This window comes from Pinus tabuliformis, chromosome 7 (genome assembly GCF_031772625.1).
Source record: "Pinus tabuliformis cultivar Carrire ecotype Pingquan chromosome 7, CPIR1, whole genome shotgun sequence".
NCBI lineage: Eukaryota > Viridiplantae > Streptophyta > Pinopsida > Pinales > Pinaceae > Pinus > Pinus tabuliformis.
The window spans coordinates 2,033,432,072-2,033,448,528 of record NC_142293.1 but is presented as its reverse complement, the minus strand read 5'-3'; the positions used below and the strand labels follow the sequence as shown (position 1 = coordinate 2,033,448,528).

The following is a 16,457-nucleotide window of genomic DNA, read 5'->3' as shown; positions in this document are numbered from 1 at the left end:
AATGCATTCAATCAAATCATGACTCTTATATGTCATCAAAAGTAGTATAACATAGCTTATATCATCGATAGAGTATGGTATATCACCTTACTATGCCATATCTTTTGCACACAGTATCATATGAAGGCATATCTTTGAATAATATGCATTGCAACCACTATCCATTACCTTGGTGTGCTCTACCACAACTTTTGCATTATACCTTTACAACGATAAAACTCATTATTATATTTGAACCTGGGAACTTACGCCACGTTTTTAGTATTAATTTAATATACAAACCTTTTTGCCTCTTATGTGAGCCTTTTATATGGTTGTCATCCATTAAGTGATATAATGCATGCTCAATGAAGGAGTTGTCATGAGGATCTTATCAAAGATCAGCACATGTCTCATATGCATGTAATCAAGATGTTGTGCGACTACTTATTTTACCTTTTAAGTGCAATATATAGTAATGTACACATGAAACAATTATATCTCATGAGCCATGAATTGTAGAATTGCTTTTCAAAATTGAAATCACATGCATGAATAAGAATGGTATACCATCAAGATGTTCATGTGCAATAAAAGAATGTGCCATTTAAGATGTTTGACATGTTTTTACTGGGGGACTCTGCCTACTTTAGTTTCATTTTAATACAAAGATATAATTTTTGTAACATTTTGTAGGGTTTATAGACAAGTAGGCATTATATGAGTGAACAATCCATGGCCCCAACCAATGTGGCCACTTGAGGCAATTTTATTAATGGAGAAGAAAATCTGTACATAAGAAAGTTGCTCAAAATCAATCATTAGGACATGACTTCCCATGCTCTTTAAATAGAGATCACGGACCAAATAGGTGCTAAGCCACACGCCAAATGATTAGTATCGAGGAGAATATGAGTTGTTGTATCACTATATGTTTAGAACATGTAGCAATTGTCAAATTACAATGCAATTAATGCATACTAAATAAACACAGTAGCCTCTCCATCCAAGATAATATCGAAAGTTTCAATTTGGATGAACATCCATGTAGCATTAAATTTGATCATCCATGGTAATCTATCCCCCATGAGAGTAGCGCTCCACATAATGGAATTTTGTAAGTTGACTAACATAGGGAACCTAAATAGAGCCATCCAAAGTTCACTAGAGGACATAACTAGAAGAAATGTTTGAAGGTCTTGGCTAGTTTGCACTAGGGGTAACATGGGTTTGGTAGTCTCAAGTAAGAAATCCATTCATGACTAAAAAACCTTTCATATTTTAGGTACTAGGATTAGATTTTAAAGGGTTTTTAACCCAAGCAACCAAATAAATTATACCATTTTTGAACATTGATTAGGGATTTATAATCAAACATGTGAACTTAGGTCTTTAAAATAATGACATCCCATCTCAATCCTTTTATCACAGGATGAAACACTACCTTAAGCATGACCTTTTTTTATATCAACCACAATGTATCCCCACAAGATGAAACACTAACATAAACATGACCTTTTTATATATCAACAATGATGTATCACCACCCCTTATGGATGGGAGTCCTTTATGACCTTCATGGGAACAAGGAAGAATTAGACTCATTGTTAGGGTCACACCATGGCAATTGAATGAAAGTGCAAGGTCATACCACGACACATAAATCAAAGTGCATCGACATCTACTTCTTTAACATGCAGGCACGTTGGCATCCTTTATGTGACTTAATCTCACGACCTTCCAATGCTATAAGGCTCGAGGAGATTTAGACAAGCCATCTCCATACTTGAAAGTTACAAATTGATCAATTAAAATGCTTTCAAAGGAAAGGAAAATCAATTTAAATTTTAATCAATTTTTTTTACATCTTGAATTACACGTTAACATATTTTAATACTTCTTTGCATTAGCTTAGAGTTATTGTGATGTAGTAAGTTTTAATCTTGTCACTTTACAATTTGGGAGAGGTTAAAATCATTGTGACCAACTTACAACATTTTGTTGGAGTAATTTGGTAAAACTCAAGTACAACAAACATAAGGGCCTTTAGTTAAGGCTACACAAATGGGGATATATTCATCCATATTCACGAGATACTTTTGCTGTGATCCCAACTATAGTCACAAGTATAAGGACACAAGTTGAGGGACTCATAATCATAACCTAATGAGTGCAATAACAATCCTAAACACTTAACTTTGACCAACTCAATAAACCCACCAATGAAAATAAAATAAATGGTTGTGGTTATAAAGTGTGAGGGGAATGGATTAAGAAATTGAATACTTGGGAGGGAAATTGTGGATGTAGACCTTACTTTGGTATGAATTTAAAAATATTTGTTTAAAATTGTTTCTAAAAGTGTCTTATGTGCATGTCATTGTATTGTCATTATCAAAGAATCAAAATAGAAAAATGCTTACAAGAATTAGGACTACCAACTTAGTTTATGTTGATATAATATTAAAATCCTAATACACAAAAACTGCTCCATTGAAATACCCAAATTACCCCACAATTTTTCACCATTAAAAAAAATATTCGAAAACCAAAAAGCAATTTCAACCCAAACCTAATAATATTTTAAATTATAATACTCTAATAATATTTTAAATTATGTATTTGAGAGAAAGATTTAACTTTAATTTTCATTTTATCTATCCAAAGCCGAAAGCTATCCTTTAATTTTTTAAAATATTTATCATGCGACTTATTTGTGTCAGTTTGATTTTTTGATTTATATTTTTCCAACTTAAAATTCATTTAAATTCACATTTATGTAATGGTGACTGCACCGAACAACCATAAAATAATAAATTATTTTATTATTTATAATGGGATAATTAAACATGTCAAACCTCGATTAATAAAATTAAAACTATAAAGTAACTGCTACCTACGATTAACAGATCTGCTTCACTTTATAATTTTCAAACCACAGATGATTCCATATACAATACGACACTTGGCTGTTCCGGATTCCGCGCGGAGGAAGCGAGGAATTTTGAAGCAGAGTCGGAGGAATCTGAGAAAATCTTCGAGGGACTCTGTCGCGGGCCATGGCCTTGGACACCCCTGTGGATCCCCTCAAATCCCTTATCACACCCTTCAACTTCGCCATTAAAACTGCGACTGAAGGTAATGATTGATTTGGGCTGGTGGTCGCTTTCCACCTCAAGTCCTCGCAATTTAATCCAATGGCGTAGGGAATTAGGAGTCTACGGATGCCCATACCGCACTCCGACCGAGGGAGAAGTAGGTCTATATTAAATTAATTCAAACGATAAATCTTTAAATCTGCATTCCAATCTGTTAAAGCCGGTTTCTAGGGGTACTGTCGATCTTTTAGCTATGGATAGTGACAGAGGAGGTTCTGGATCCCCGCCTGTGTTAGATTTAGGTAATTTAGGGACTATAGATGCAGATGCAAGTGAAGAAAATGTTGAAATTGTGAATTCTTTGACAGAGGAAGAGCCCCATCGAAGCTCAGCAGATGCTTATCATAACAATCAGAAATGCACCAGTCAGGTTAATACTAAAGGAAGGATGGAATCGAGAGCGAATGAGTGCAATGGAGGCAATAATTCTGACTTCGGGGACAAAGAATGTCAGAATAACGGAGAAAATCGCGTAGCCGAAGGCTGTAGCGGGAAATTCTCCGAAACAATTGAACGGACACGCAAAGATGAAAGTTCCATTCCCAATAGTGTCAAGAAGTGTGGACAAGAACAATTGGACCTTCTTTGTTCTTTTATAGATCATGGACTGAGAACGCTCAAAGACTGGAAAAGTTTGGATCGCTGCATCAGTGCTTCGGCCAAGGGTTTCGCCATCGGTGCAGGATTGAAAGGAGGTCTTGCTCTCTTTGGATTGCTGGTTGGCTTGAAGCGTCGTTCGTCCTCAATCAGGTGAAGGGACAAGACAATGGAATGAATGTCTTGTTAAACCTAAACTTTTTAGGTTGATTGAGCTTTTGCAGCTCAAATTGAGGACATACTGTTTATTCCACAGGACGGCGGGAGTCAGGACAAATCGCGATGCAATGTCAGCAGCTTGGAAGGAAACACTTCGATATGGCTTATTTCTTGGCACATTTGCTGGCACATTTGCTTCAGTAGATGAAGCTATTGCTGCTTTTGGAGGACGTGCCAGGCATGGCCCTTTTCCCTGTTCTATATATTGAGAGCTTTATTTTTCAAGGAATTCCATTTCACATATTCCCGTTATGCTTTAGTCTATGACCATGGTTGCAGTATTACTAACTATTGCAATAATTAAGAATTTTATGTTCATTGCAGTTTATAGAAAAAAATAGAAAATTGGTGCATTCCCGTTATACTCTAGTCTGTAGCTATAGTTGTGGTAGTGCTGATTGTTGCAGTAATTAAGAATGTCTCCAGTTTATAAAAGAGCACAAAAATGATGGTCTTGTGTTTGGTTCTATGCTACTACTATTTCGCTCTAAGCTGTTGTCAGAACTAAATTAGCACACACCAAAATTAGAAACAAAAAGAAAAGTGGAATATATCATTAATAAGCTTGGATTAGGGGCTTTAGTCTAAAAAAATAATTTTTTAGCATAAAGGAAGTTGAACACCTCTTCTATTTATAATGGTGCAATTCCTTTCATTTTGTCATGGTTGGATTGGGGGAGAAATTCCTTAGCAAGTTTACAATTTCTGCGATTCCATCAACTTATAAGTTGGGTATGCATGGATGACTTGAGTGATGTTTGGGAGAGGCCTTGTTGATGTGGATTTCATTCTTTTTCTGTGATGAATATTGGTGAATCTTGGATGAATGCATGATAATCTATGTGAGCTTTCTTTATCTTGGTTATGTTTATGGATGATGACAATGAGGCATGAAGCAGGTGGGCATGGTATTTTATTTTTATTATCTCTCTCGACAAACCCTTCTTCCAAGTCTTTGAGAAAGGTCTAGGTGGGCTCCTTCCCTTATCTCATCTTTGAAGATTGAAAATCATAGGGATAGTGAGTGGACTTACCCTAGCCCAGTGAATCCAAATCTATTCCAATCCTCTTCAAATGTGTTGATCCTCGACTCCATATGCCTCAAAAATATATTGGCAAACTAAGGCATTGGTCTTTTGTCTCCCATTACTTTGTTTTCTTGCAAAATACTTTGTACTGTTTTGATGGGGGCTTACTCTTTAGATTCACCTTATGATTTCTTGACTGTGTATGGTTGGGGATTTTCCCTTTAAACTCAATTCTTGAGATTACCTTCAAAGCCCTAAAACCATATCAATGCTATTTAGGGAGAAACCCCTTCAGTTGGAGGAGAGCTGACCAAAAGTGAGAAGAGAGTTGGTGAGGTGACAGGGGCTCCCTTTTCAATTATACAAGGTCTTGCTCTTGGAATTTTGGACTTTATCTCTAAAAGTGTAAGATTTTGTTTTAATAGGAGACACATGCGTTGTTGAAGGATTGTCTTGTGAGCACAATCCTCAAGTATGATTAGGCAGGTTGGTCCTATGATATTCCAACCTAAGTATACAAGGCCAACTCCAAACCTAGTATAGTGCAACAGGGTAGAACACTAGGATGTCCACACTCAATGCAAAGAAGTCTAAACTGAAATGATCACAAGGAACATGATAAGTAGAACTATACCTTAGCGGTCTTCTCAAAGTGGCATGGTGCTTGTCTATGACCTTGTAATTCCTCTAAGTTACCTACAAATAACAAAGTATTTTCCACGATGCCCTTGAACAAATTCGAAAGAATAGACAATATTTCAATAGCTTTTGCATAGCAAGACTAGCTTCCTCCCATTAGTCTCCAACAAATACAAATGTATGAGAAATCTCTTTATCTATGAGAGATGCTCAAATAATTCATGAATAAAACAATCTTAGATCTACAGTCTCCATACCCAAAATAGTCTTCCTCCAACCAACTAGAGAGTATATGTTTGGTTCATGTTTTCATAGTTTGGTGGTTATCCATGTCTATATTTGGATTTAAGATTTTGAATCGAAGACATTATTAGATATTTGATATTTTAAGCAACTTCTTTCCTTATTTTCAAGGAAAGAAATAGATTAAGGAATGTAAAGTGACTTGTAGATGAAGTGATGCAAAAAATATAATTATAAGAATTGAGGAGGGAATAAAGAAAACAAGTTGGCAAGAAAAAAGAATGAAGAAGGAAACAGAAGGAAAGAAACGAGTTAAGTGTTGGACACAGATTGTCGTTGATGTTAATATGGCAGTATTCCAGGAGCAGACGGAGCCAAGAGGAGCAGAACTCAGATATAGCTCTATTGCTATATATGCCAAAGTACAAGAACAAACAGAGCCAATAGAGGACGCAGACAGCCATCGAAGCAATAGAGGAATAAGCAGAGCTATAAGGAAGTGGACAGAGCCATCAGAGGAGCAATGGGTGCATGTATATTATCGGGAGCTATCGAGCCACAAAAGAACTATATGCATGTAGATACAGGCGGAGGAGCATATATCATACATATGTGTTTTTACACTATCGGAGGCATAGAACCTTATATATATACATTTATGCTATCGTGCCCGTAAAACTCATGTATGCATGCTTTTAACACTATCGGTAGACAAAAGGCCCATATACATAGGCTTAACACTATCGGAGGTGGAAGACTTGGCTCTAGGGCAAATACACTATCGGAGGCGGATTGCGGACTTGAAACTCTATACATGGGAGTGTTGAGTTGTATCGGGTCCGGCACATCGCATCGCTATGAGGGGTCTACGTTAACGTCGAGCCTTGACCTTGTGTGACTTGCGATCGCCGATAGCGATAATCGCATTGGCACTTCGGAAGCGGGCGCTACAATATGTCAAGCGGTCCATTGCGATCGCCGATAGCGATATCGCATCGGACCTCTGCCAGGGGCAACTCCCAACTGCGATGCATATCCACGCGGACCTGCCGCACATTACAATATGACCTAATTTGTCATCGCATCCGTCACATATCGCATATTATGAAGACCTGCCACACTAAAGTGCCGATTGCGATATGGACCGGACCCGATATAGGAATAGGTGCAGGTGTAATGTTTCCTGAAGTCTGCCCTTTCGTCGTTTTTACTGTTTTTTCTCATATTCTCTATGTAATGAAATATTTGGCTTGCGCGGGGTGTTTTAGGCCGAAAGGCTTACGATGGCTGTTCCGATGGTTTAGAAGGCTGAACATCAATTAAAAGGGGTGAATCATGGCGATTATGATTGCGATCGGGACACAACATCTCCGTTAAACTAGTGAAAAAACTCTGTGTATGCCTGCAATCATTGCCAAAAGGAGCACTGTTACGGTAAACCGGGAAGATGTGTTCTCCGTGGATTGTTTGGACCTGTCAAATGAATCTACGTGTCCCCATAGAGTCAGTGAACTCGCACAACGCAGAGGAAGCCGCAGTGACGAGGAGGAAGCCTAAGAGGCAGTGTAAGCGGAAATGATTGGACAGAGGCATGGGGAATGAATAAAACAGGAAAAACAAAGAATTGTGGTTGTTGTTGTGGTGGTGAATAACCAGATTGAGTGGCAACAGAAGTAGCAGAGGCAGCAGAAGTAGCAGAGGCAGCAGAAGCAGCAGAGGCAGCAGAAGCAACAGAAGCAGCAGAGGCAGCAGAGGTAGGAGAGTAGGAGTGAAGGAGAACCTCAGCAGAACAGAGATCAGCAGCATACCTGTTTATACCAGGTTTGGGTTGGAGCCTCAGAACTGAACAGGACTGACATCCTTAGGGGTTGGTGCTCCTAAGTGTAGAACCATTGCAAACAGAGTTGGTGCTCTGGAGGTTGGAGCCTCACTGAAGTCCAAGTTGGAGCTTGGAAACTAATCACAACCAGATATATACTTATATTGTATTTACTTCATTGCATTGTTTTGTGTTAATAAAAGCATTAAGTCCAGCTGCTGATTTCTGTGTTCTATATATATACATATATATATGCTTTTGGTAATAACTAGAACAATTAAAAAGAAACACTGATTCACCCCCCCTCTCAGTATTTCCAACAATTGGTATCAGAGCAGGCTTCTTCACACTAGCCTAACAGCTTGAAGAAGGATCCGCAACCATGATGAGAAATCACGAAGCATCCGGAAGACCTCCTTTGTTCGATGGCACTATCTTTGATTTCTGGAAAAAAAGAATGACCTATTACTTAATGTCCCTTGGACCTGAAGTCTGGCATTTTGTTCAAAATGAATACCAAATGACTACCACTCTTCCAACAGATCCAGACGAGAGGAAAGCCTACATCGCAAATGCAAAGGCCTTGAACTCCATCACTAGTGGAATCACTGATTCCGAGTTTACAAAAGTCATGCACTGTACCTCTGCCAAAGAAATGTGGGAGAAGCTAGTTGGCTTATACGATGGAGACTCAAAAGTCAAGAAGGCAAAGCTTCAAACTCACAGAAGACAATTTGAAAGTCTGAGGATGGAAGATGAAGAAGATATTGCAGCATACCTCCTCCGAGTAGCTGAAGTGGTCAACTCCCTGAAAGGATTGGACGAAAAAATTGAAGAAAGTACCATTGTTCAAAAGGTATTAAGATCTCTTCTAGAAAGATTTGACTCCAAAATAAGCGCTATAGAAGAAGCAAAGGATCTAGATACCCTCAAAATGGATGAACTCCATGGAATCCTCACTGCCTATGAGATGAGGAAAGGTGGCCCAAGCTCCAAAGATGTAGCATTCAAGGCCTCAAAGTCAAAGAAGGGGAAAGAAAGGAATCACTGTAGTGATGAGTCAGATGTGGAATCCGAATTGGCTCAATTTGTACGAAAGCTGAAGAAAGGATCTAAGCTTAAAGGCAAGTACCCTCTTATCTGTTTTAAATGTGGAAAAATAGGTCATTATGCAGCAAAATGTCCTCATAAACATGATAGTGATGATGAAGGAAATTCTAAAAGAATGGCACACAAAAAGAGAGGGTTCAATAAGAAGAATTTCTTCTCTAAGCAAGATGAGTCTGATGAGGATGAGTTTATGGTCATAAAAAAAAATCAGATGAGGAAAGTGACCATGATGAAAGCCAAGAAACATTATTCATGGCACTCGCAGATGACGATGACTCAGGGCTGGAAGGAAATGTAGATGAACTGTTAATAAATGCCATTGAAGAAAATGAGAAACTACGGAATAAAATCATTTCTCTCAAAGTGGAAAACGAGGAAACAAGAAGAAGAGAAGATCTCTTGGAAGAAAAGCTAAAAGAAAAAGAAGAGACCTGTGAAGAACGTGAGGCTGAAATAGTGTCTCTGAGAAAGGAGTTGGAGAAAATTAAAAAGGGCTGTAAAAGCTCTCAAATACTTGAGACTATTCTAAAAAATCAAAAACCTCAACATGACAAGTCTGGAATAGGTTTCAAAGGAGAATCCTCAAGCACTAAGAATAGTGCGAAAAGCTATGCCGATGCACTTTCCTGCAATCCAAAAGAAGAAAAAGTATGCTATCAAAAGCGCATCCCAGATCCAAAGAATGAGGAGAGAACTATTCCGAAGACGAATGTGGAGTCAAATCATGGACACTACAGCAAATACAAATTTGTACTTCACCAAGGGCCCATCTCAAATCCAAAGAATGAGGGAGGAGTAATTCCCAGGAAGGAAATCGACTCAAACCGTGGCTGCTTCAATAGGCTCAAAACCATCTTTCTTGGACACTGTTTTCACTGTAAAAACTTCGGTCATCAAGCCAGACATTGCATGGCTCACAGAAATGAAACACCAAAGCTAAAGGACTGAATAATCAATTCATATGCCCCCAAAAGGCAGGGACAAATCAAAACCTTCAATTCATTTGATCCTTTGACCAAATTTGATTTGATTTGCTCATTCTGCTACAATAATGGACACTATGAACAAGACTGCCCACTCAAGGGAAGAAAGACGAGTAGTAAGAATTCCAGCATGGATAAATGCGCCCTGGCTCTATATGCTCAAAATAATGGAAATCATTGGTTTGTGGATAGTGGGTGCTCCAAACACATGACATGAGACAAAAGGAAGTTTGTCTCACTGAGCAAAAAGGAAGGGAATGTGTCCTTTGAAAGTGGATCTGTCAGAATTGCAGGAAAAGAAACTGTTACTCTGATCAATGGAAAAGGAAAAGCTCAAGATGCTCTGCTAGTAGATAGACTCAAACACAACCTCCTGAGCGTCAGCCAAATCTGTGATCAAGGACATAAGGTTGTCTTCAGCGCCAAAGACTGTGAAATAAGGAACTTTGCCTTAGGGGAACTTGTGGCAAAAGGGGTGAGAACACCAGACAAAATTTACATTCTAAACAAGATTCAAGAAAATAAATGCTACCTGAGTCAGACAGATGAAAGTTGGCTGTGGCACAAGCGACTTGGACATACAAGCTTCGAAAATCTGATCAATATCAGCAAGATCAAAGTTGTATGAGACATCCCAAGGCTGTTCAAACTAAATCAAGGAGTATGTGGTCCATGTCAACATGGAAAGCAAACCAGAACCAACCACAAGACAAAGGAGCTCTCTACATCGAAGCCCTTGGAGATCATCCATGCTGATGTGTGTGGGCCAACTAGAAATCAAGCACTCCAAGGAGAAAGGTACTTTGTGTTATTTGTTGATGACTATACTAGAATGATGTGGATATATTTTATAAAGTATAAATCTGAAACTTTTGAGTGTTTTAAGAATCTAAAAGCCCTTGTAGAAAATGAAAAAGATTAAAAAATTAAGTGCCTCAGAATAGACAGAGGGGGAGAATTCACATCAAACGAGTTTAGTGAGTTTTGTAATATTCATGGAATTAAAAGGGAATTCTTTGCTGCCAGAACACCTCAGCGAAATGGGGTAGTTGAAATAAGAAACCGAACAGTCCAAGAAATGGCAAGAACCATGTTATTAGCAGCATACTTGCAGCCTAAATTTTGGAGAGAAGCAGTAGGGAAATAACTCCTTATGAGTTATGGAAAGGAAGACCTGCTTTAGTGAAGTACTTCAAGATCTTTGGAAGCAAGTGCTTCATAAAAATCAATGATGGTTCACCAGGAAAGTTTGATTCTCGGGTTGATGAAGGGATATTTCTTGGATACTCTACACGAAGCAAGGCTTACAAGTGCTACAATTATCGACTGAAGAAAATAGTGGAAAGCATTGATGTAAAGGTTGATGAAGATCTTTCTGAAAAGGAAATTGAAGAACATGAAGATGATTTTCTCATTAAAGAAGAAGAACCTAAAGAAGAAGAAATAGATGAGGAAGAAGAAGAGGAAAGAGAACCACCTCATACCCCCTCAAAGATGAAGTATATCCAAAGATATCATCCAGAAGAGCAGATTTTTGGCGATAGAGATGAAGGTGTGCAGACCCGAAGAAGGATAACAATTACACCAAAGAGAAAATTCATTGCCCTTCTGTCTATGATAGAACCAGAAACATTTGCAGAAGCAAGGATCCTCATTGGGTAAAAGCCATGGAAGAAGAAATGTCCCAAATTGAGAAGAACAAGACATGAGAGCTGGTGCCTTGTCCAAAGGACAAAAACATAATAGGAACCAAATGGGTGTTCAAAAATAAAATGAATGAGGAAGGACAGGTTATCAGAAACTAGGCAAGGCTTGTCTGCAAAGGCTATTCAAAATTGAAGGAATTGACTTTGAAGAGACATTTGCATCAGTAGCCTGTATGGAAGCTATCAAGATGTTCTTGGCATTTGCTTGCTGAAAATGATTCAAAATATATCAAATGGACACGAAATCAACATTTCTAAATGGGGAACTCAAAGAAGAAGTCTACATGGAGCAGCCAGAAGGGTTTGATCTAACAGAAGGAAAGGACTTAGTCCGTAAGTTGAAAAAGGCTTTATATGGGTTGAAAGTTGAAACAAGCTCCTAGAGCTTGGTATGCAAGACTGTGTCACTATCTACAACAACAAGGCTTCAAAAAGGGAGTGGCTGGAAGTAATCTATGCATAAAGACAGATGAAGGCAAGTTACTAGTTACTCTTGTTTATGTCAATGATCTGATTTTTGCTAGTAATAATGATGAAATGAGCCATGAATTTTCTCAAAACATGTCAAAAGAGTTTGAGATGTCAATGATAGGAGAGCTGTCTCACTTCCTTGGACTTCAAGTATCTCAAACCAGAGCAGGATTGTGTATATCTCAAACCAAATATCTAAAAGACACGCTCAGAAAATATGGAATGGAGGACTGTGCACCCATGAGCACACCTGTGACCACAAACTGCAAATTGAGCAAAGATGATGACTCCCCTCTAGTAGATGCAACTCATTACAGGTCAATGATTAGAGCCCTTCTATACTTAACAGCTACAAGACCAGACATAATGCAGGCAGTAGGAATGGTGGGAAGATTTCAATCTGCTCCCGAACAATCACATTTATTAGCTGTAAAAAGAATTCTCAGATATCTGAAGGAACTTTTGATTTCGGTCTTTGGTAACCAAAGAGCTCAACACTGACTATAACTGCATACATCGATGTTGATTGGGTTGGAAGTATAGATGATCAGAAAAGTACTAGTGGAAATGCGTTCTTCCTAGGAGACTGTTTAGTATCCTGGCTCAGCAAAAAACAATCATCCATATCATTATCCACAACCGAAGCCGAGTATATTGCTGCAGCAGACTGTTGTACTCAGATACTATGGATGAAGGAAGCTCTAAAAGATGTCAACATATGTACAGATCAACCGATTTTTGTCTATTGTGACAACACAAGTGCTATCATTCTCAACAAAAATCTAGTGATGCACTCAAGAACCAAACACATACCAATCAAGTATCATTTCCTCCATGAGCAAGTAGCTGAACAAAACATCGTCCTGGAATATATTAGTACTAAGGAGCTGATAGCTGATATTTTCACAAAACCTCTTCCTCGAGAAGCATTCGAACATCTGCGTCAAAAGATGGGGGTTATCTCTTTATCATCACTCAAGTTCATTCATAAAGAAGTAGCAGGACAGGGGGAGCAGTTTGATAGGGGGAGTTCGTATGCATTCCTTTGCCATTGATGTCAAAGGGGGAGAGCAGAAGAATATTGCCATCAATAAGAAAGGGGGAGATTGTTGGACACAGATTGTCATTAATGTCAATATGGCAATATTCGAGGAGCAGACGGAGCCAAGAGGAGCAGAACACAGATATAATGAGCCAAGAGGAGCAGATGGAGCCAAGAGGAGCAGAACTCAGATATATATATATATATGCATTTAAACAGCGTTCGGGGACCATATATGCCAAAGGACACGAGCAAACAGAGCCAACAGAGGACGGACACAGCCATCGAAGCAACAGAGGAACAAGCAAAGCTATAAGGAAGCGGACAGAGCCATCAAAGGAGCAATGGGTGCATGTATATTATCAGGAGCTATCGAGCCATAAAAGAACTATATGCATGCAGATACAAGCGGAGGAGCATATATCATACATATGTGTTTTTACACTATCGGAGGCGCAGAACCTTATATATATACATTTATGCTATTGGGCCCATAAAACTCATGTATGCATGCTTTAACACTATCGGCGGACATAAAACCCATATACGTAGGCTTAACACTATTGGAGGCGGATTGCGGACTTGAAACTCTATACATGGGAGTGTTGAGTTGTATCGGGTCTGGCACATCGCATCGCTATGAGGGGTCTACGTTAACGTCGAGCCTTGACCCTGTGCGACTTGCGATCGCCGATAGCGATAATCGCATCGGCACTTCGGAAGCAGGCGCTACAATATGTCAAGCGGTCCATTGCGATCGCTGATAGCGATATCGCATCGGACCTCCGCCAAGGGCAACTCCCGACTGCGATGCATATCCACGCGGACCCGCCGCACATTACAATATGACCTAATCTGTCATCGCATCCGTCACATATCGCATATTATGAAGACCTGCCACACTAAAGCGCCGATTGCGATATGGACCGGACCCGATACAGGAATAGGTGCGGGTGTAATGTTTCCTGAAGTCTGCCCTTTTGTCGTTTTTACTGTTTTTTCTCATATTCTCTATGTAATGAAATATTTGGCTTGCGCGGGGTGTTTTAGGCCGAAAGGCTTACGATGGCTGTTCCGATGGTTCAGAAGGCTCAACACCAATTAAAAGGGGTGAATCATGGCGATTATGATTGCCATCGGGACACAACATCTCCGTTAAACTAGTGGAAAAACTCTGTGTATGCCTGGAATCATTGCCAAAAGGAGCACCGTTACAATAAATCGGGAAGATGTGTTCTCCGTGGATTGTTTGGACTTGTCAAATGAATCTACGTGTCCCCAGAGAGTCAGTGAACTTGCACAATGCAGAGGAAGCCGCAGCGATGAGGAGGAAGCCTAAGAGGCGGTGTAAGTGGAAACGAATGGACAGAGGCATGGGGAATGAATAAAACAGGAAAAACAAAGAACTATGGTTGTTGTTGTGGTGGTGAATAACCAGAGTGAGAGGCAACAGAAGTAGCAGAGGCAGTAGAAGTAGCAGAGGCAGCAGAAGTAGCAGAGGCAGTAGAAGCAGCAGAGGCAGGAGAGTAGGAGTGAAGGAGAACCTCAGCAGAACAGAGATCAACAACATACCAATTTATACCAGGTTTGGGTTGGAGCCTAAGAGGTTGGAGCCTCAGAACTGAATAGGACTATCATCCTTAGGGGTTGGTGCTCCTAAGTGTAGAACCATTGCAAACAGAGTTGGTGCTCTGGAGGTTGGAGCCTCACTGAAGTCCAAGTTGGAGCTTGGCAACTAATCACAACCAGATATATACTTATATTGTATTTACTTCATTGCACTGTTTTGTGTTAATAAAAGCATTAATTCCAGCTGTCGATTTCTGTGTTCTATATACATATATATGCTTTTGGTAATAACTAGAACAATTAAAAAGAAATACTGATTCACCCTCCCTCAGTATTTCCAACATTAAGGAGGGGGGAAGGATGGGAGAAATTGGAAGGTAGCGAGGGATGAGAGAGAACGAAGGAAACAAAAAAGGGGAAGATAAATATAGAGGTCGAGGAGAGGAATAGAAGGGCAAGGAGAGGGGAGGAAGAAAGGGTCAGAAAAGAGAACAAGTAGACAGTGAAAGAGGGAATCAAGAGATAAAATATTAGGGGAATTTTGAGGTCTACAATGAGCCTCCTAAGGAAAATACTAAAATAATAGTTAAAATAATAAAATAAGACTTATGAATTTTTAAAGAAAAAGAAATGAAACTACTTTTGTTATTGTATTTTCAGCTTATCTCTTTGTAGGTTCACTCCAATGTCAAGAGTAGACACCCGTTGTATGCAAAAATAAATTCCACATCCAATGAGTACCCACTCTGCATACTCCTAAGTAGAGGTGTTAACACACTTTTTTCATGTATTTTCAATTTTTCTTGATGTGGAGTCTCTTGACATTTGAGTGAACACTCTTTTTTCATGTATTTTCATTTTTTTTTCGATGTGAATCTACTCAAGAGTATGCAGAGTGGGTACTCGTTGGATGTGGAATTTAATTCTGTATCCAATGTATGTCTCCTCTTGACATTTGAGTGAACCTATAAGGAGATAAGCTGAAAATACAATTTGAAAAAGTAGTTTTCTTCTTTTTCCTCCAAAATATTTTCCCAAAGGGATGACATCACCATCTTGAATCCTATTGGTTCATGTGGAATTTAATTATGCATCCAACGTATGTCTACTCTTGACATTTATGATTTGAGTGAACCTATAAGGAGATAAGTTGAAAATACAATTTGAAAAAGTAGTTTTCTTCTTTTTCCTCCAAAATATTTTCCCAAAGGGATGACATCAAACTTGAATCCTATTGGTTCTTTTAAAGTTAATTTTTTTGTATATTTTTGTTTTGAGGCGCATTTTGCCTCAAAATTCCCCTAATGGGAGGTGCCATAGGAAAGAGTTTTATGGGTGAAAATTATAAGAATGGTTGATTAACAGAGTCCAAGATTGACTAAATTGGAAGCCATCTTCTTATTAATACTATTTGGGCATTTCTTGATTTCTACAACTTCTCGAAAAGGGTGGTAAGGGGGTCCTTTTTCCTAATTGGTCAAAGCATATCGTGTGTTTAGTATTGAAAGATTGTTTGGTAATTTTTTGGTCCAGCTATGGATTGTGTTGGAGATATGCTCTTTAATCTAATCGAAAATGATTGGCTGATTTGTCCATTGTAGGAGGTGATCTAGTAACATGGGATATCATATAGACCCCTTGGTGGTTGAGGGGGTTGATTTTGTTCTTGATAGAGGATATGGTCAAATACAATAGAATAATATAGGTTTTTTTTTAACTTCTCAACTATGTTTGCTAGCTCCAATACCATGGTTTAAAACCATTGCTAGAAAGTGAGTGGCTTAAGGAACAAGTGTCTCCCTCAAAGTGCTCTAATGAACCACTTGTGGATCCAAGAAGTGGGTTGTCGACTAGTCGAAATGTAGTGATAATTTTGCCATGGAAGATTTTTATA

General features: G+C 38.9%; 1 protein-coding gene across 1 annotated transcript in view; it reads left to right on the top strand.

Moving 5' to 3' along the window:
- The first annotated feature begins 2,920 nt into the window (after positions 1-2,920).
- Positions 2,921-16,457, top strand: part of LOC149256661 (uncharacterized) — a 255,225-nt gene continuing 241,688 nt past the window's right edge. Inside the window, exons 1-2 of the mRNA XM_089460813.1 lie at positions 2,921-3,887; positions 3,991-4,131. Of these exons, the coding sequence (XP_089316939.1) occupies positions 3,331-3,887; positions 3,991-4,131 (698 nt within the window). The 5' untranslated portion in view covers positions 2,921-3,330. The remainder of the gene's footprint in view (positions 3,888-3,990; positions 4,132-16,457) is intronic.